This window comes from Physeter macrocephalus, chromosome 7, assembly GCF_002837175.3.
Source record: "Physeter macrocephalus isolate SW-GA chromosome 7, ASM283717v5, whole genome shotgun sequence".
Lineage (NCBI taxonomy): Eukaryota > Metazoa > Chordata > Mammalia > Artiodactyla > Physeteridae > Physeter > Physeter macrocephalus.
This window is the reverse complement of record NC_041220.1, coordinates 34,335,227-34,356,816: the sequence shown is the minus strand read 5'-3', so window position 1 is coordinate 34,356,816 and position 21,590 is coordinate 34,335,227. Positions and strand designations below refer to the sequence as shown.

General features: G+C 35.7%; 1 protein-coding gene across 3 annotated transcripts in view; it reads left to right on the top strand.

The window, feature by feature from the left end:
• The window catches only part of FBXW7 (F-box and WD repeat domain containing 7), a 91,741-nt gene extending 71,714 nt beyond the window's left edge, over nucleotides 1-20,027 (top strand). For all 3 annotated transcript variants that reach the window (XM_024126609.3, XM_028491786.2, XM_007125334.4), the window contains 8 exons: nucleotides 4,438-4,572; nucleotides 9,782-9,905; nucleotides 11,673-11,809; nucleotides 12,756-12,869; nucleotides 14,109-14,290; nucleotides 16,309-16,534; nucleotides 18,694-18,904; nucleotides 19,688-20,027. In XM_024126609.3, the coding sequence (XP_023982377.1) occupies nucleotides 4,438-4,572; nucleotides 9,782-9,905; nucleotides 11,673-11,809; nucleotides 12,756-12,869; nucleotides 14,109-14,290; nucleotides 16,309-16,534; nucleotides 18,694-18,904; nucleotides 19,688-19,956 (1,398 nt within the window). In that variant the 3' untranslated portion in view covers nucleotides 19,957-20,027. The remainder of the gene's footprint in view (nucleotides 1-4,437; nucleotides 4,573-9,781; nucleotides 9,906-11,672; nucleotides 11,810-12,755; nucleotides 12,870-14,108; nucleotides 14,291-16,308; nucleotides 16,535-18,693; nucleotides 18,905-19,687) is intronic.
• Nucleotides 20,028-21,590: the final 1,563 nt, after the last annotated feature.

Genomic DNA, 21,590 nt, shown 5'->3' with positions numbered 1-21,590 from the left:
TGAGACTCAGACTAATTAAGGGGCATCCCTGCAGTTCCACAGTGAGTTTGCTGGTGAAACCTAGGCCGCTGATTACAGTTCAGCGCTCCTTCCACTCTTCTCTACTCCCTTCAGGTATTCTCTGATTACCTGAAATCAGATACCACTTCCTTGGGGAATTTTCAAGTTTGCATTTGCCATTTTGTCCACAAGTTAAATTTTGTTTATCTTGATTCTTTCTGATTTTGGAATGTTTTTCCTATCCCTTTCAATGTGTTCCCAGTAACTTTACCATGAAAGACCAAAGGAAAGTGCTTTTTTCTTTTCCAGTAGAACTACTTTTCAGAGCAGAAATAAAATAATTATTATCAGAATTTCCAACACTTTTTCAGATAAAGAAACTAAAGCCTGCAGAGGTGAATTGTAACCTAATTAGTGGCAGTTATCTTCTCCAAAAGTTGTGTTTCCTGATCCCCAATTCGCTATTCTTTCCTCTAGTCCTCATTAAAGATTGGTGTGGGTTCAACAATCCACACCAATAATAATAAAATATTATTTTATTTTAATATAGTCATTAACTGCAAGGTTTTCAAGTTAATACATCCTTCCCTTGCTGTTAAACCATGTATGTATCAAAACTGGGAACCAGTCTTGGAACCAGACTAAGCAAGCAAGTCCCAGTGATACCATCAGGTACATAGAATAGAAACTTGCTCAAGAAAGAGTTTTAAGATAGCATTGGTGCAGTATTTCCTGACTCTTTGGGGATTCATTCATTTATTCAACAAATATTTACTGAGTATCTGTCAGGTGCTAGGCCCTAATTTGGATCTGGGATACAGTAATTAACAAAACAGACAAAAACCCTTTTTTGGAGAACTTAACCCTAGTCAGGAAAGGGAGGGGGTTGGGGGATTTCAAACGGGTTTGCAGTTTTAGAAAATTGCACAGAGAAGGTCTCAGAGAAGGAGGTAGGGAAGTGAAGCATGTGGGTGTCTAGGCAAAGAATAGTCCAGGGATCAGCAAGTGAAAAAGCTCTGAAGCAGAGCATGCTGGGTGTGTTTGAGGCACAGAAAGAGTATCTGTGGCTAAAGTAGAGTAAACGAGGGAAAGGAATAGGAAATTAGAACCTTGTAGGCCAACCTGAAGACTTTGGTTTTTACTTGGAGTGAAGTGGGAAGCCACTGGAGGGCTTCAAGCAGAAGAGTGAGTGAGTGGCTTTTAGCACGGTCACTCTGACTGCTTTGTGGAGAACAGAACTAGGAGGGCAAAGGTGGGAAGCTGGGAGACTGGGTAAGAGGTTATGGGAATAACCCAGGTGAGAGACAGTAGTAGCTTAGACCAATGTAGTAATAGTTAGATTCTGGGTATATTTTGGATTGTAAGGCCTTAGAATTCACTGATGGATCAGAACTATCTGATGGTGAAAGTAAGAGAGTTGGGGATGACTCCAGAGCTTTGGGCCTGAACAAACTAATATAATAAGAGTTACATCTTACTGAAATAAGGAAGATTGTGGACATGCATATTTGAAGAGAAAGGTCATGTATATAGTTTCTAAGATTACATACCCAAGAATACATGTTGAATAAGCAATTTTATAAACAAGCCTGGAGTTCAGGAAAGAAATCCAGGCTGGAGAGAGAAAAGCTAGGGACTACCTTTGCTGGAACCATCTAAGAGATGTGACTTAAAGTAATTGGACTGTCGAATATGTATAGTCAGTGAAAACAGTCTCATTTACTTTGTAGATTACAGCTTGTTACTAATCTTTGTCAGTTGTATACTTTTCAGTAAAACGTCACAAAGTAACATCTGCTGAATATATGTATAATTCAAATTGAAATATAATTTAAATTTTATTTAACTTGTTAAATATTATCTTAAAACAAAATTAAAATATTGTTTAAAGTCTTAGAAGTATTTTGCTATATGGGCATAATTTTCATCATGGACTTTGCCTTAAATATATAGAAGTTTCTGACACAGTTTCTAACATTTACCTAAGATCTGAATTATTTATCTTCTGTTCTGGCTTTTTTCATTCTATACTCCAGCCCCTAAAATCCTTGAAAGGATATTTTTTCATCTGTTAGCTATTATATACCATGTATTGATACTGTTTTTCTATTCCTTCCTTTTTTTTTTTTTCTTCTGTGGTACACGGGCCTCTCCCTGTCGTGGCCTCTCCCGTTGCGGAGCACAGGCTCCGGACGCGCAGGCTCAGCGGCCATGGCTCACGGGCCTAGCCGCTCCGCAACATGCGGGATCTTCCCGGACCGGGGCACAAACCTGTGTCCCCTGCATCGGCAGGCGGACTCTCAACCACTGCGCCACCAGGGAAGCCCCCTATTCCTTCCTTTTTTAAACACAGTAATAATATGTTAACTGAAAAAAAACAAAACATGAAACTTGTGTAGTATATTAACCTTTAATTAGAAATATTCATAATAGTTGTAATTTATATAGAATAGTAATATATTAAATTATATAGAATATAAATTACAATTAGTAATATAAATAGTAATATGTTAAAAGATGTTTCACTATCTTTTTACCATAGAAGATCACGTATCTTTATTTAACCATAAATATTTCCAAATATTTCCAAAAATATCTGTAAAGCTGGCATTCATATATGCAAAGGAGATTAAAAAGTTTACATTAAAATTATTCTGTCAAGTGTCTTAATTAAAGCTGCATTTTAATCAAGTCAGCATAGTTATCCATCACCCAAAATGGGCATGTTTTTTTTTATACTAGTGTCCATGAATTCTTATAATGTAGATGGAGAGGAACAGCATATTATAAAAACCCACCTCAAATCCTGTGAGGAATATAAATCAATAACTCAGAGTTTATAGTATTGGTATGTCAGGGATGAGTGGCGATTGATCAGCATGAGTTTTGTCAAAGAGGTAGTAAGTTTTGAACCAGGATTTTGAAGCTATATGAGGGAAATGGAGTGAAATAAACTTCAAATTAACTGCTTTTAATTGGTCATGTGTGTGCATATACATGTATATGACTATTTTTAATTTCTATGTATAAATCCTCACCCTAACCAAAAAGGATACACAGTGAGTACTCAAGGAGAATGTTCTGGGTATATGTATGTGTCAAAGTAAAAGGAAAGGACACAGCTTATTAGAGCCTCTGTTTCCTCATATTTGGTGGTAAACTGGGGATATTCTCCAAGGTTTTTATGATGATTAAGTGAGATAATGTTTGTGACATTATTATTTGGTAGTACTGTGGAAGTACTACTGAAATGTTTGCTAGTATTAGTGTAGTCTACACTTTATGATAGGAAAGAAGAGATGAGATTTCATTGTAGATTCTGGTAAATATTTTAAGAAATACTTTTAAAAGTATTGATATTCTGAATAAGTATCCTCAGTGTATCCTCAGTGTATCTCAGTATCCTCAGTGTATCTCAGTTTTCAACTATTATCTATTTCACATGTTAGAAAATCCAGGTTCCTAGTTTGAGTAAGAAATGGAATGTCAAAATCCAGATCTTTCTAGCTCCAAACCTCACCTATTGTTCTCTCTTCTCCCACTTCCAAAGTGGACATAATAATTCACAAAGGTACTATATCAGCTTGCTCAAGGATGTTTTTTCACCTAAGTGTTTCAAGGTTATTTAAATGTTTTACTTGATTTTTGTGAGGGGAGGTCCTAACATTTTAAATGATTCATGTGGCTTTTTAGTTTCTCCTTTTAAGAATCATGGCATTTCTGTGCAGGTGTTCCACACTGGGGAAAAAAAATTAAAACAACCCCCTTAGTATGGTTTAAAGGAGCTCATATTTTTGAGGTATAATTGTTTTTGTTTTTCCATAGCATATACTTTATTTCTCACCCTCTTTTAGCCTTTGTTCATTTTCTAATTTTACTATTAAGTCAGCTGCCATTTTCTGTTGTTTGCTGTTTTTTATTTGAAATTATTTTCACATAGCAAATCAAAGCCCTTTTAATTTGTAAAAGACACTTGTCAGATGTGCTGTCTCTCCAGTTATTAATTTTTCTCTAGTTGATGCTGCCAGTCTCAGATGAGTACCTTACTAAAACCATCAAGTTTTATGGTGCCCACTAGAAAGAAAGGGAAGAAAGGAAAATCATCTGTCAAAATTCATTTACTTAGTGGCCCAAACCGATGTTTCTGAATAAAATTTTGGTTTCTCAACCAGTATCTTGATGGTAGATGGACAAACATATAACAATTATAATAATACAATGCAAAAATATTTTTCAGTCTATCAAACCCAAAAAAAGCTTTTACAAAATACAGGTAGCTAATAAACTTGATGAGACTAAATGATTGTCACTTCAGTGCCTTCTACTGTAAGCAGCCACTTTTTATGTTGTGTGTAGATGTGGATTTTCCTTTATGAGTTTATAATTTGAGACATTTATTAAAATAATAGATAAAAATTTTTAATTCCTCTTTGATAGAGCTGGAGTGGACCAGAGAAATTGCTTGCTTTAGATGAACTTATTGATAGTTGTGAACCAACACAAGTAAAACATATGATGCAAGTGATAGAACCCCAGTTTCAGCGAGACTTCATTTCCTTGCTCCCTAAAGAGGTAAGGATTATCAATTATATTCTTCATTAGTGCTATTTGAAAATATAAATCAACAGCTACCATCTTTAGACATTGTCATGCTAATTATGGTATTCAGTATTGTCAGTTTAACACTCTTCATTAGTATTAAAGGGGGCTGTAAATGATAAGGTACTGTGACTTAATATAATTTTCAGATTAAATTATACTTACAGACTAAGTGTCTTCTTTCCATCACTGGAATAAGTCATATATGAGACTAAGCTATTGAGTTTCGTTAATTTGACTGTTTCTTTACCAAGATTTATTCCTAGGTTATTTGAAGTCCAACCTTTAGTTGTCTTGGTATGTTCATTTATAGTAGTAGATTTTTTTAAATTCTGATTTTATTAAAACAGCAATTTTTTTTCTATTTTTTTTTATCCTAAGTCCCTTCAAGACTAATAGTTTCATGATTCTATTGGATAGTAGTTCTCAGTGACTTACATTATGTAATTATTTTGAAGTATATGTAATTTCACATGTACGTCGTCTTCTATAAATCGTTCCCCTTCCTGCCGCATCACACACACACACCCACACAATCACATCGGCAGGCGGACTCTCAACCACTGCGCCACCAGGGAAGCCCACCAGTTACATTCTTATAGTATTTCTTTTAGAATTATTTATGCCCATTTGTTTCAATATCTTTATATAAAATAAAACATCTTTGATTTTTTATCATAGATTGATTATGATCACATGTGCATTCTTGACTATGTAAATGAGGCATAGTTTAGATGTAGTTCTTTTATTGATGTTGTAACCTTCATAGTTTCATTTTTGTCAGCAAATAAGATAACATTAAATAATCAATGTTACCATGATTTATGTTTTCACAAAATTTTTGTATATGCCACTAATCGTAGATCAGCTAAGAAGACAATATAAAATACCATTTATGTTAATATAAATATAAATGCAAATGGTCCTGAAACTTCAAATTTGAAGAGAAAGGAAGTTGATTTTTTTTTCAGATACCCATGCTAAATATCCTAAGGGCATTAAAGATAGTCCCAATACTAATTTCACAATGGATATTAATAAAATGGTTTCATCATAGTTAATGGATGAAATTAAGCATAACTACAGGAAAAAGCAAAGTGGAAAAAAATATCTTTTTCCTGAGATGTTGCTTCTTTGGAGTGATTTTTAAAATGACATTGTCCCAGAAAAAAAAAATCTTTATTCTTGCTGGCTCATTCTAAAACTGAACCCTTTGGATAGATTTCGCTTATGAAAGTGGCATAAGCTCTCTCTCTTTGCTTCCAGAAGGGTGGTAATGATAGGAAGCACTTTTATAAGTATTTGACTGAAACTGAATTTATTCACCTTTGATATATTTTTCATAGTTTTCCTTGATATCCTTCATATTTTAGAAGGTAGTATTTTTGTTAAAATATAGACTTTTTCTCAGTCTAGTTTGTCCTCTTATGTCTAAAGATTGTGCGGTTTTTGTTTTGTTTCATTTTTTCTTTATTTGGATTTCCATAGTAGCTTCGTAACACAAAAAATCGTGATTTGAAATCAGAAGAATATAAAAGTATTCTTAAGAATCTAAAAATTAAGCACAAATTATCCATAACCAGGGCAGTAAAGGTTTTCTTGAATTAAGTGTTCCTTTGAAGATTGCCTGAGGGGAAAGAAGCTTTGCTAGATAGAATGAGTGAGCCTGACTTAGCATGGCACCTGTCCGCCCCCCCCTTTTTTAATTTGTTTTTTATTGAAGTATAATTGAATTACAGTGTTGTGTTAATTACTGCTATACAGCAAAGTGACTCAGTTATACATACATATACATTCTTTTTCATATGCTTTTCCATTATGGTTTATCAAAGGATATTGAATATAGTTTTAACTGCTAGAAAAAACTTTTTTTTTGAAAAATGCTTTATTTTATATGTAGAGAAATAATGGTATAGATCTAAGTCCTTATGGAAACTAACATCTTATTGGAGACTAAGTACTATCATTATTTAAAACAGTATTGACTTCGTGTCAGGAAATGGACTTATGGTAATTTTCTTATAATTCCTTTCAACAGATCTCAAAGCTCTTTACCAACATTTACTTATTAATCTCAAAAACCCTGACAGAAATCTCACTAGTCTCACATGGGAGACTTGTGATAAAGAGCACTATCCTTATTTTGTAAGTAAATGCCAAGAAAAGCATAGTGATATAGTAGATGATCTAGAACAAAACCTAAATTCTTAACATAGGATCGGCCAACATTTTCTTTATTCTTTTCTATTCTTTTTCTTTCACTACTTCAATCCACTGAAATATAGCAATTCTGGGAAAGTATTAGCTACTTTTTAAATATAATATGGTGGTCTTTTATGTTGGGTTGGCCAAAAAGTTTGTTCGGTTTTAAGTAAAAATAAAAGACACGTTTTTTCATTTTCACCAAGAATTTTACTGAACAATGTATTCACTAACCGAATGAACTTTTTGACCAACCCAATATAAGTTAGAGTGAAAAACAAAAAACAGCAACTCTCATTGAAATAACAAGTTTGGGCAAAGAAAAGATAATTATCTGAAATAAATTTTCGATTTAAGAGCTTTTCTTGTACGGAAGTAGTCCTTAGGAAGAATTACTAATCTAGAGTTTACCTTTAATACAAATTAATAGAAAACTGCATTAGCTAGACCATTTGATTTGGCTCCAAGAAACCTGTAACCCCCTCTGTGGTATTATAGAGATGTAGTTTGGGACAATGCCCACTCTCTGTCCCCTATGAGGAACCCTACATGACAAAACCTTGTTTCCTTTGAGGAACTGGTATAACTAATTGCTGTTTTCTTTTTGCTTGGCAGCCTAATTAAAAAACCATGTAAAATACTGTTGCCAGTATATTTGTGTTCTACTTTTCCTCTAGTTTAAACCTTTTCTATTTATATTTTTCCTGGTTCTGATTTTCTTATTCATATTTTTCTGTGTATATTTTCTCTTTTTAAAAAATTTTTATTATTTGGCTGCATCAGGTCTTAGTTGCAGCATGCGGGATCTTCATTGCAGCATGCGGGCTTCTCTAGTTGTGGCACGTGGGCTTCTCTCTAGTTGTGGCACGTGGGCTTCTCTCTAGTTGTGATGTGCGGGCTCCAGAGTGCACAGGCTCAGTAGTTGTGGCTTGTGGGCTCTCTAGTGGCATGCGGGCTCTAGAGTGCACGGGCTCTGTAGTTGCTGAGCGTGGGCTTAGTTGCCCCGCGGCATGTGGGATTTTAGTTCCCCATCCAGGGATCGAACCCTTGTCCCCTGCATTGGAAGGCAGATTCTCAGCCACTGGATCACGAGGGAAGTTCCATGCTATGTGTATTTTGTATAATACAGGGATGTTTTGATGGCATGGACAAACATTTAATAAGTTGAAGTTTATGGTTGAGTTAGGGACTTTGCTGTTTTAAAGGAATGGGTGCCAGTTACCTATGGAGTTAGCACTTCAAATTTCTTTAGCACCTGAGTGTTTCTTTACATTTCTTTTTAATGCATGCAGACACTGGACTAGATGATCTCTTAATCACCAGTAATGAAGGAAATTTTACCTGTTGATTTGGGGATAAATCTAACCTGCTCTGGATTTGTTTCTTAGCATTTAGGATCCAAATTACCTGATTTCTGCTTCAGCTGGATAGCTAAAATAAGAGTAGGCTTTTTCATATGACCGTTCTCAATATCTTGGGCATTAACTAGCATCTCTTTTCCACAAATATAACTTTGTGCCTGATAATTTCTATGTTAAATATCAATTTCACATAGAAGATTAATAGTATGGTGTTAGACTGACACTAAGCAAACTTGTCTAGGCTTTGATTGATTGATAATTTCAAAATTAATTGGTTTATGGGGTATCCATTTAAAAAATATACTGTTGAGTTATGTATGTATGTGTATATTTGTGTGTATGTGTGTGTGAACACACACGCATATATAGATTGTTTAATATAGTCATGCCTTTTCATTTTAAATGACTCGGTTTCTGTATATAATACTGAATGGTCTTCTCTGATAGACCAAAAATAATTATTCCACGAAAAGTTTTTCACTGTCATTTGTCAATAGTAGTATTAAGTTGAATACTGACTGGTTGAAGTACTTTCTATATAGAATATACTCAATAAATATGTGATTAATGATGAACTCTGTATATATATTGATACAAAGTCATTGGGAAAGCATAATTTATTTCATGTAATTCCTGTTTAGCATCAAAAAATAATTCAGATTGTGCTTTTATTCCCTATATGACCCTAGGTCCTTTAAATGATAGTTTGTTTTAATCTTTGTAACTTAGTTTATGTGAAAAGTAAACTTTACTGCTCTGTTTAGATCATTCTGTCCTAATATCATAATTTAAATTTTTATGTGATTTGTGAGGCTAATCGAATGAGCATAGTCGGAAGCTGTCGTTCTCCTTTTTTCTTCTATTTCCTTTTCTTTTATTTATTTAAATTGACTTTACACACTGGAGAAAAAATTGATGGTTTGCAAGTATTAGAAACAAAATTTTTAAATCAGTGATATATCAAAGACTTAGCTCAAATATACAACTCTATCTGGCCCATCCAGAAAATCTCCATAAGCAATATAAAGGAATTAGAACCCAATTACTTTTATAGGTCTAGGGAGCAGTTTAATAATTGTTCCCTTTTGTCATTTACAGTAAAGGATTAAATGTTTGAAAAGTTCATCACTGTGATATCAACAGCTTGATACGATAAAGAACTATTAATTATATCTAACTATCTGAAGGATTCTGAAATTATGCCACACAGAGTATACAGGAATCTCATTTCTTAAGTGAAATTATCTTGTAGTGAGGACAGATAAAGACAAAATTTAAACAACTAATAAAGTAAAAAATATAAAAATAAATAGTAGAATTCTTGAGATGAGGTTCACAGAGCAAAGGCAAGAGAAGAGGCAGAGAGGTTTAATAAGTATTCCTTGAAGAGGTGAGGAGTTAGTGGGGTGAAGTTCATAAAAACCAATAGGGTGTTTTAAAATCTGGTATGTATTTGTTAAAATTGAATATTAGAAGGTACTGCCTTTCATAATTTTAGAAATTAGAACGTAAAATTATATTACATTTATCTATAAGTATTTTATACTATAGGGAATAATTAACTTATTTTTTATAGTTAAAAAGAGACACATGGTATACTATGCTTTTTCTTTTCATAGCTGGCACTTTATGTGCTTTCATTCCTGGAACCCAAAGACCTGCTACAAGCGGCTCAGACGTGTCGCTACTGGAGAATTTTGGCTGAAGACAACCTTCTCTGGAGAGAGAAATGTAAAGAAGAGGGTAAGGTTCAAAATCACAGAGAGAAAATATTTGTAGTTCGAAAAACCAAAGTGATTCTGAAAAATAATAATTAGTTTTATATGCACATAGAATAAAGTGGTGGATAAATAAAAAGAGCTTTGGCAGCCTATCAAAGAATCAAGACTGCATCTTCATTTACATTCACTTACTTATATAAAATCCACAGGTTATTCCACACGTTCAAATGTGCCAAATCTTGCCACTAACCCCTTTAGTGAGCACTGTAACAGTGAATATATCTCATTTGCTTCCCAGTCTCCAGTAGAATTAATAAACAGTGAGAAAGTCAAGATGAGGACAGTTTAAAGAGAACCCCCAAATTAAATTAGCAATTAAATACTCACATATTTGTAGTCTATTCATTTCTTCCACAAATATTTCTTGAGCACCTCTTATGTGCTAGATATTCTTAAATCCTGAGGATGTAGTAGTAAAGTCCCATTTTCTTCCCACCATGGAGCCTGTGTTTTGAGACCTGTTTAAAAAAAAAAAAAAAAAAAAAAAAATCCCCTTTCCTAGTAATGGAGTAGGTATCATCCATATTAAGAAAGGACATTTTTTTCTTTCCAGCAGGCATCTAGAAAAATATTACTTTTGACAAAAATTATGCAAAAATATTATTTGCCTTCGACAAGCAAAATTTTTAAGAAAGAATCATAGAGTGTAAGACAGATGTGCTGTAGGTTCTCTTTAGTAAAGCTGAGAGGTAAAGAAAGATCCAGGGTACTTGGTTTCTAATCCTGCCTCTGCCCTGTCTGTGGCTTGGACTACTCAGTGGAACCTTCTCTTCTCAGATATATATAAAGTGGGATTAATTATCCCTGCCTTACCTTCTCATAGAGTCATTATTTTAATGACTTTTTAAAATTGTGATAATTTATACATAAAATAGAATTTATCACTTTCACCATTTTTAAGTGTATAGTTCAGCAGCATTAAGTACGCTGACTTTGCTGTGGAACCATCACCACCATCCATCTCCAGAACTTTATCATCTTCCCCAGCTGCAACTCTATACCCATTTAACAGTAACTCCCTATTCCTCTTCCCTGCAACCCTGGCAACCACCATTTTGTTTTCTGTCTCTATAAATGTGACGACTCTAGGGACCTCATATAAGTGGAATCATACAGTATTTGTCTTTTTGTGACTGTCTTATTTCACTTAGCATAATGTCTTCAAGGTTCATCCAAATGTATCAGAATTCCCTCCTTTTTTAAGACTAAACATTCCATTGTATGTATATACCACACTTTTTTCTCCATTTATCCATCAGTGGACACTTGGGTTGCTTCCACCTCTTGGCTGTTATACATAATGCTGCTGTGAACACGGATGTACAAATACCTGTTCAAGTCCCTGCTTTCAGTTCTTTTGGGTGTATGTTCAGAAGTGGAATTGCTGGATCATATGGTAGTTTTATGGTTAATTTATTTTGAGTAACTGCCACACTGTTTTCCATAGCAGCTACATTATTTTATAGTCCTACAAGCATTGCACAAGGGTTCCAATTTCTCCACATCCTCACCAACGTTTCGTAGAATTATTCTGAGAGAAATGAAATAGTCAGTAGAAAACATGCCATACAGATTGCAAATTTACATTAGTGTCTCGTAATAACAGCGTTAGAAATTAGTGTTCTGCATTTCAGTGGTTTTCAGCATAGGAGAAAATGAGATGCATTATAAAATGTGTAATTTGTATTATTGGTGAAGGCAATTATACTCTAAATTTTCTAAACCTTAGGTATTGATGAACCGTTGCACATCAAGAGAAGAAAAGTAATAAAACCAGGTTTCATACACAGTCCATGGAAAAGTGCATACATCAGGCAGCACAGAATTGATACTAACTGGAGGCGAGGAGAACTCAAATCTCCTAAGGTAAGTGAACTCTTGCATGATGTAACAGAAACCATTAATCAGTGTTAGTGTGTAGTGTACCCTTTCATATCTGAGAAGCAGTATAACTTGACAACCCATGTCCTGTAGAAAGAAAACAATATATTTTAAAATAACTGAAAATGTAACTGACAGTATTCCTCTTTGCTAATACCTCTAGTCTGACAACTAATTATACTTGAATAAAAGATGAATTGATTTACGTGTTGTTCTATCTATTGCTTGTAAATGAAAATTTCTGAATATCCTATTGAATTTTGTGTCATATACATACTACGTAAGAATTTGCTCCCTCTCTGACCAAACATGATTTTTTGAGGAGTACCCATGTTTGGGGGGTTTTGGATGGCTTTTGTGTGAATTTTATAAATTTAAGCACAATTCTGATTTTCTACCTTATAACATTTCAATTATATAAAGAATGGCAAAAATACTTGAAATCCTTAGCTATATTTTTTTCAACTGGAAAAAAAGCGATTGGGGGAGACATTTTGTATTAAAACATATACATTATGACAGGCTTTTTTGTTTGTTTTAAGTTGAAAAAGTTGATGATTATTGTCTTTCTACTTAGTAGGTACTTTTGTTTTTGTGTGTCAAAATTGCACAACTTAAGTGCATATTCTTTTGGTTTGAGCAGATAAAATAGATGATTATAAAATACGTTTGTGTTTGAACCATATTTATGAGGTCTTGACTGAGTAAAATTTTAATAGTTGATGTCTCAAGTATAAATAATGGAATATGGAAACAATAAAATGTTTAATACTTAATTCATCTGCCAGGAAGGATGCTTCATATTTTATACAAATTTTTACTCTGGAAATAGACTATGGATTACTGTTGCTATTTATGGCCTCATTTTTCTTTTCACCAGTATTTTTAAAAACATAATGTAGTAACGTACTTCTGTACATCTATTTTGTAGGTGCTGAAAGGACATGATGATCATGTGATCACATGCTTACAGTTCTGTGGTAACCGAATAGTTAGTGGTTCTGATGACAACACTTTAAAAGTTTGGTCAGCAGTCACGGGCAAAGTAAGTGTACTTCTCTCTATACTTCGTAAAGTCACCATTTGGTACATACCTTTACAAGGATCAACCAGTGAAAGGAAAACTAGGATTCATTTTTGAGTCTAGCTTATTTTGATAGCAAATATCAGAGCTTCTAATTCAGCTTTTTTCTTGGCATGAAAATGATGTTTCTCATGATAGGGATGTCATGAGTTTCGTCTTCATTTAAATAGTTTGTCTATCTTTGTGACTTAGCTATTTTAAGATTTTACAGATGTGCTTTTTTTTTTCTTTTTTGGGGGTTAATTTTTCCCACTTTTATTAACCATCAAAGTTATATCCTTCCTTTTTAATCTTTTTCAAAAATATGACTGAGGGATATATTTTTTCCTTGTAAACTTATAGTTTAAAAGTTAAATATATCATGTTAATTTTGATTTATCTCAAACCCTGTAAGATAGAAGTTAAGCAGGCTAGTTATTTACATAGGAGTTTGAAGGAAACAAAGCAGTTCAGGCAGTCATTTTCACTTCATACAATATTATACTTTAATGGTTCTCTACTGAATACTTATTTTTATCTGTCCAGTGGAAAATATTTTCTTGAATTAGCTAATTGACCACCTAAAAAAGAATAGAAGAAAGTGTGTGGGGAGGGGGAAATCTGTCTTTTAAAATGTCTTATAACATGTTGATTCTTGGGCAAGAATCTTCTAAATATTCCAAGTCAGATGTAAAAGTTTTTTTAAAACTGCTTCGTATTTCCGTAGTGTAATATTAGTTTTGGATTTATTTCAGGGTTTTAGTGTCTGTCTTTACTTGTCTAGAAGTACCTTGCCTAGAAGTACCCTAACTACTGCCTTGGGGCAGATTCAGATGAAATGTGGAATGTAGACACACCCAACTCTGTTGGCATTCTTTCACTGAATCCATTCCCATGGAAGAAACCAAGTTGCAATTTTAGTATTATTTTATCAAAGAGGCCAGGCCAGAGTCGTCATACTTTAGTGAGAAAGGTTTACTGTCTACATACTTGTTCCTCGACTGTGTGTGTGTGTGTGTGTATAATATGCAGTGCTGCTGAATAAACAAAGAAATACACAGTGATGGGATCATGTTATATTGATGTGAAAAATTATTTTCTAATATGCCAAACATTCCAACTGAGTAAATAACTTTACTTCAGATTTTAATGAACTACTGAAATGTTATTTACATTGTTTTTCTTTCTACCTAAAAGTAATCATCTTAAGTGTTTTTGCAGTGTCTGAGGACATTAGTGGGACACACAGGTGGAGTATGGTCATCACAGATGAGAGACAATATCATTATTAGTGGATCTACAGATCGGACTCTCAAAGTGTGGAATGCGGAGACGGGAGAATGTATACACACCTTATATGGGCATACTTCCACTGTACGTTGTATGCATCTCCATGAAAAAAGGTAGGGGAAACCCTGTAGGGTTTGGGAATTCTTCCTCTGTTACTTGTGAACTTGGGGCCTTTTGTATAGAGTTCAGTTGTACAGTACTTACTATGTCTAACAGAGAGATAGTGATAATATGCTCCTACATTAGACTCATCATTCAACTTCAGATATTTCTCTGCTAGGAAAGCAGTAGTGTATTGCCTTAAAATTGGGCAGTAGGGTATTGCCTTTAAATTTCCGTCCTCATTTAATGTGTTGTTGGCTTCCACCTTGAAACTCTGTTCTCTGATCTTGACTAACACCTTACTTTATTGTTCTAAATCTTTGATGACTCATCATCTTCAAAAAAAATAGGGAGGGGGCATATATTTCCAGTAGTGGGACAAATTCAGTAATTCAGGCTTCAAGTCTCTGAGTCTTTTTAATTACCCACCACCCTTCCCCCACTCCATCATATCCCCTGTGTCTGGGCAAAAGCTGAGGCCTGTGGGTTTTAACTTATTCTTTCATTACCTATCACCTGAACTACTGACAGAGCTTTCAAACTTGGTCACCTTTTACACAGCTGGCAGAGAACCTCCTCTAATTACGGTAGTACCACTGCCCTTTGGGAGCCTACTGTTGCCTACCGAATTAAGGAAGAAACCCTCAATCCAGTTTTCAGAATAGTTTAAGCCAAACCAGACTGCTTGCCTTTTTCTTCTCAGCATCTTTGCTGTTGCTTTTATCTCCTTCTACAGAGCCCTCCTATTCAAGTCCTTTCTATCTTCCATTGGTGTGTCTTCACAGTACCCCTGTTAAACAGATGTGATTTCTACCTCCTTTGTCAGAAAAGGTCTCTCTGAAGGGTCCTTACAGTGAATCCACTCCAGTTTTTACTGTTAATTCATTCTGTCCATGGCATCTTCTTTATCAAGAACCATTACATTTAGCAGATTTCACTTTAGATTTGTAATGTGTGCAGAAAAGTACCTTCTCACTTGTAATTTGAATCTACTTTGAACAGTGTGCTCTACTATTAAAATTGGGGGGGGGGGATTGGTATCAAGAGACCTTGCATTTCAGTTTCCATTATGTTCTGACTTAAATCTCTCAATGCTTCCATTTTCTACTGTTCCAAAGGTGGAAACTCTGGCCTTTCTTAATCTCTTAGGAATGACATTAAAGACATCTGAGTTTTCAACTCTCCTTTGTAATCCAAAGGTGATTGCCATATTTGTATCACTCTGGCCTTCCGAAGAGAATAACGTTGGGTCAGATTTTTAAGGGATTTCCATTGCCCCTACATGTGTATGTTCTAAAAATCTGTATGTCTTAATGCCCCGGTAGCCTACGGAATATTTTTAAATATAAGCATAAGCAGCCTTTGAGGACATGTTTAAAACTGGTTAATTTAACCAGAGTATATGGTGTAAAGCACCTATGTTTAGCTGTTTAAATTCCAGATTCTGATTTGTTTTGTTGAAAAACCTTTATTGAATTGTTTCCCTAGTCACAAAGGGACTTTGTGCTCATAATTAAAATTGGGGGAAATGACAGAAAGAATAAAGAAGAAAATTTAAGTTTTTCAAAATACTACCACCCATTAGCATTTTACACATATTACCCACACTAACATTTTATTTCTAAAATCAAGATCTTATTGTATGTGTTTAGAGCTGGCTGCTTCCGCTGCTGCTTCTTTTATCTTCTTTGACTCCGTCTTCCTCTTCTTCCTCTTTGTCATTTCTAATTACAGTACAGTAGTCTTAAAACTGTTCCACAGGACCCCAAGGTGCTCCTGGGTCCCTCATAGGTGGAGGAATCAAACAGGCAGAATTCTAGGCTTTCCAACTTCCCATCCCAATCAGAGTAACTCAACTTTTGCATGTTTATATATCAAGGTTTTACATAGTATGTATTTATTTTGAAAACAGGTATTCCTGCTTAAGAAAAGGAAAAAAAGTTTTAATAACCACAGACTTTTTATGTATCATGTTTTCTCACAAAATCAAAATTCTAATACATTCTTTTTTCTGTTTTCCCCCCTACAGAGTTGTTAGTGGTTCTCGAGATGCCACCCTTAGGGTTTGGGATATTGAGACAGGCCAGTGTTTACATGTTTTGATGGGTCATGTAGCAGCGGTCCGCTGTGTTCAATATGATGGCAGAAGGGTTGTGAGTGGAGCGTATGACTTTATGGTGAAGGTGTGGGACCCAGAGACGGAGACCTGTCTGCACACATTGCAGGGGCACACCAACAGGGTCTACTCGTTACAGGTAAGAGACCTATCTCTCCTGCTCTTGAGATGCTCTATTGATGAGTCATAACGTTGTCTTACTCATAATCACTGTCAGATTGCTGATCCAATACAGTCCAGAAAAAGATGAATCAAATTATTCTGCTGTTTACATATACTTTATTTATTTTTTAAATAAACTTTATTTATTGGCTGCATTGGGTCTTCGTTGCTGTGCGCGTGCTTTCTCTAGTTGCAGCGAGCGGGGGCTACTCTTCGTTGCAGTGCACGGGCTTCTCTTGTCGCGGAGCACGGGCTCTAGGCACAGGCTTCAGTAGTTGTGGCTCGCGGGCTCTAGAGTGCAGGCTGCAGTAGTTGTGGCACATGGGCTTAGTTGCTCCGTGGCATGTGGGATCTTCCCAGACCCGGGCTCAAACCCGTGTCCCCTGCACTGGCAGGTGGATTCATAACAACTGTGCCACCAGGGAAGTCCCTACATATACTTTAAAATTGGCATGAAGAAAGCATAAATTTTGAAATTATTTAAATGATTTGTTTCAATTTTTCTGTGATTCATTTCCCTCTAAAATACAAATATTTGTCTTGGAACCTGAGACTTCAGGGCCCTAAATTTTGCTATGTTAATTAATGGGTAGATAGTCTCATAGGAGAATAACCTGGATTTTAATAAACTCCTTAGAGGATTAATTTGGCCAAAAGCTGCCCCTTTGCCTTGATAGTTGGAAGTTGATGGACCATGTAATTGTGATTCCGTCCCCATTCAAAGTGGAAGTGGAACTTTCTGCACAAAGCTGCTCTGCCGTCACAGGGCTGCTGGTTTGTAGTCATGAAGAAGTAAATTTGACTTAAACTGATTTTTGGTTTGTTTTCATTTGAACCTGATATCCTAGAATAGATTGCCATATTTTGACATAAATAACTAGATTAATAGCAAGTTTAGAAAATAGATCTTGTTTCGTTTCGTGAAAGACAACATTTTCAATTCAAAAATACAGTTGACCCTTGAACAACTTAGGAGTCAGGGGCACCAACCACCGCCCCCCACCCCCAACTCCAGTTGAAAATCCTCAAATAACTTTACAGCTGGCCCTCAGTATCTGCAGTTCCACATCCAAGAATTCAACCAACCTGGGATTGTGTAGTAGGTATTTAGCGAAAGAAATTCGAGTATAGGTGTGGACCCTCCGGTTCAAACCCATGTTGTTCAAGGGTCAGCTGTATTTCCTATTACTTACATAGCTTGTTTACCAGTTACTGCCCATTAGTAATCAGCAAATAAGTATGTAGTTCCAGGGCTCACAGTTCTGTCATTGGGGTATTTGTATCTTAACTGATGGAATACTGTCCATGTCATGAAATATTGACATATAATAAAGATGTCTGTTAACTTAGAAAAGGTTATGAATTTGGAGGAGAGGGAATTGGCTGCAATTGTTTGTATGTTTTGAGATATGTTCGAACCTTAATGAATATAATAATCTTATTTAAATAGCCATTAGATTGAGGAAAGAGGTGGTAACATTATTATAGATCTGGGAATTGGTAGATATTTGTTGACTTTGGGTATAGCTGGGAAGCTGGAGAAGAGACGCTGTATATAGTTTGCTTTTGTTCTCAAAATGCCACCACTTCTAATTCCAGATATAATTATCTGTTGGCACATTTCCTAAATAGCATTAGGTTCTTGTAAATGAAATTTTTATTTTACATACAATTTTTAATGGAACTACTTTGAAGTATCATGAAAGCTATCTTCAGCCCTTTTTATGCCATAGGTGTTGATAAGCACACCCTTTATTCATAAACCACGTCAGTAGTTTCAGCTTCCTGTTGGGAAGTAAATCTCAAATGGCAATCTATATTGAATCATTCATGATATGTAGCTAGTAAGTGTGGCCAGATGATCTGAAAATAATATGTTCATTTTAGGTGGTTTTTTGAAAATTGTTTCTGCATCTAGTTTGAAGCCACTGGCCATAAAAAATTAGCATTTCTGGTAGAAGCTTCTGAGAACATGCCCTGTAGAGTTGCTTGATTGCATGCACTTTGTCCTAGTACCTCATTTTGTTCCTGGCATTTTGTTCTCATGCTTTACTCCCGTCCCCTTTTAGGATTAAGATCAATAAATAATATCAAGAATATGTACACTTCTAGTCTAATAAACTGTGTCTGTTGTAGTTTGATGGCATCCATGTGGTGAGTGGATCTCTTGATACATCAATCCGAGTTTGGGATGTGGAGACAGGGAATTGCATTCACACGTTAACAGGACACCAGTCGTTAACAAGCGGCATGGAGCTCAAAGACAACATTCTTGTCTCTGGGAATGCAGATTCTACAGTTAAAATCTGGGATATCAAAACAGGACAGTGTTTACAAACATTGCAAGGTAAATATTGGCTACCCACCTTTAGTTGTGTTCCTTAAAAATGAGATTGTTGGTCAAAAGAGAAATATGGAGCTTTTGTGTCACAGAAAGAATTAACCTCATCATACAAAATGAAAACTTATTTTGGATAAGTTTATGAGCCTTTCCACTCTGACTTGAGTAGGAGTGGAAGTCGGATGGGAAGGATTCACAATGCCCACTGAACGAGAGGAAGGAACATGTGAAAGCCACTAATACCAAATGAGGCACAGCAGTGTTAACGTCTTATATCATGATTAGCTTCTTTTTATTAGTCATAGCCCTTAGAAAGTGCTTTTTCATTGAGGCCATCTGGTGGGCTATACTGCAGCTTTTTTACTCATTGATTTTGTCTCTTCCTCAGAGTTTTGGAATAGTGTCCATTCAGCCTTTGCCTTTGACTGGTTAGTTCAGAGTGGTAGGGGAATAGATTGTCCATGAGCAGAATACGTGATGCTGGTCTGTCTACATCACCACCCAGAGAAGTGCTCATTCATGCAACCAGGACACAAAATGTATGCCTGGTAGCTAACCACGCTTCCTGGAACACAGAACCCTCAGAGATTAACGTTTCAGTTACAAATAGCTACCAGATTTTCTTACATCCCTGCCGATCCTAAAATACTCAGAACACAGTTTCTAAATGTGCAGCGTTTTAAATATTTCATTTATTGTGTGTTCCAATATAGATTCCACAAATTACAGTATAACTGACCCTTAGTCATGATTTCTAACCAGTAACGAAATTCCTTTGGTTTTGCCTAGGTCCCAATAAGCATCAGAGTGCTGTGACCTGTTTACAGTTCAACAAGAACTTTGTAATTACCAGCTCAGATGATGGAACTGTAAAACTATGGGACTTGAAAACGGGTGAATTTATTCGCAACCTAGTCACATTGGAGAGTGGGGGGAGCGGGGGAGTCGTGTGGCGGATCAGAGCCTCAAACACAAAGCTGGTGTGTGCAGTCGGGAGTCGCAACGGGACGGAGGAAACCAAGCTGCTGGTGCTGGACTTTGATGTGGACATGAAGTGAGGAGCAGGAAAGGTGGCATCGTCCCAACGTGTAGACGACATACTCCCTGCCCTTCCCCCTGCAAAAGAAAATAAAAGAAAAAAAGAAAAACGAAAAGAAAAAGAAAAAAAATCCCTTGTTCTCAGTGGTGCAGGATGTTGGCTTGGGGCAACAGAGCGAAAAGACCTACAGACTCAGGAGGAAAAGAGGAAGCGATGACAAACCGCAACTGACAAGAGAGGCGCCTGCCGGCTCGTCCCGGAAAAAGCTTCACTTTGGACTGAGGGCAGCTTTGCAAAACGAGACTTTCGAAATCAAACCAGGTGCAATTATTTCTTTATTTTCTTCTCCAGTGGTCGCTGGGCAGCGTTACTGCAGAGATGTCGTTACAGATTCTGCTAGCCTGTTCTTTTACCACTGAGACCTAGGAAGAAGCTGCAGTAACATCCACACAGTACCGGTGGACTTTCTCACCAGAGAGCATCTGCAACAAAAAGTCATTTTTCTGGAGCGGAAAAGCTAAAAAGGAAAAAAATTACTGTGAATTGTTTTTGTACAGTTATCATGAAAAGCTTTTTTTTTTTTTTTTTTTTTTTTTTTTGCCAACCATTGCCAATGTCAATCAATCACAGTATTAGCCTCTGTTAATCTATTCCTGTCGCTTCCACATACACTCTGCAATGCCTGTGTTGCTCAAAGGTGGCAAGTTGTCCTGGGTTCTGTGAGTCCCGAGGTGGATTTAATTCTTGATGCTGGTGCTAGAAGTAGGTCTTCAAATATGGGATTGTGTCCCACCCCTGTACTGTACTCCCAGTGGCCAAACTTATTTATGCTGCTAAATGAAAGAAGAAAAAAAAAAGCAAATTATTTTTTTTTATTTTTTTTCTGCTGTGACGTTTTAGTCCCAGACTGAATTCCAAATTTGCTTCTAGTTTGGTTACGGAAAAAAAAAGACTTTTTGCCACTGAAACTTGAACCATCTGTGCCTCTAAGAGGCTGAGAATGGGAGAGTTTCAGAAAATAAAGAGTGAAGTTTGCCTGCAAGTAAAGAATTGAGAGTGTGTGCAAAGCTTATTTTCTTTTATCTGGGCAAAAATTAAAACACATTCCTTGGAACAGAGCTGTTGCCGCCTGTTCTGCGGAGAAACTTTTCTTTTTGAGGGCTGTGGTGAATGGATGAACATACATAATAAAACTGACAAAATATTTTAAAAATATATAAAACACAAAATTAAAATAAAGTTGCTGGTCAGTCTTAGTGTTTTACAGTATTTGGGAAAACAACTGTTACAGTTTTATTGCTCTGAGTAACTGACAAAGCAGAAACTATCCAGTTTTTGTAGTAAAGGCGTCACATGCAAACAAGCAAAATGAATGAAAAAGTCAAATGGTTTGCCTCATTCTCCAAGAGCCACAACTCAAGCTGAACTGTGAAAGTGGTTTAACACTGTATCCTAGGTGATCTTTTTTTCCTCCTCCTGTTTATTTTTTTGTTTGTTTTATTTATAGTCTGATTTAAAACAATCAGATTCAAGTTGGTTAATTTTAGTTATGTAACAACCTGACATGATGGAGGAAAACAACCTTTAAAGGGATTGTGTCTATGGTTTGATTCACTTAGAAATTTTATTTTCTTATAACTTAAGTGCAATAAA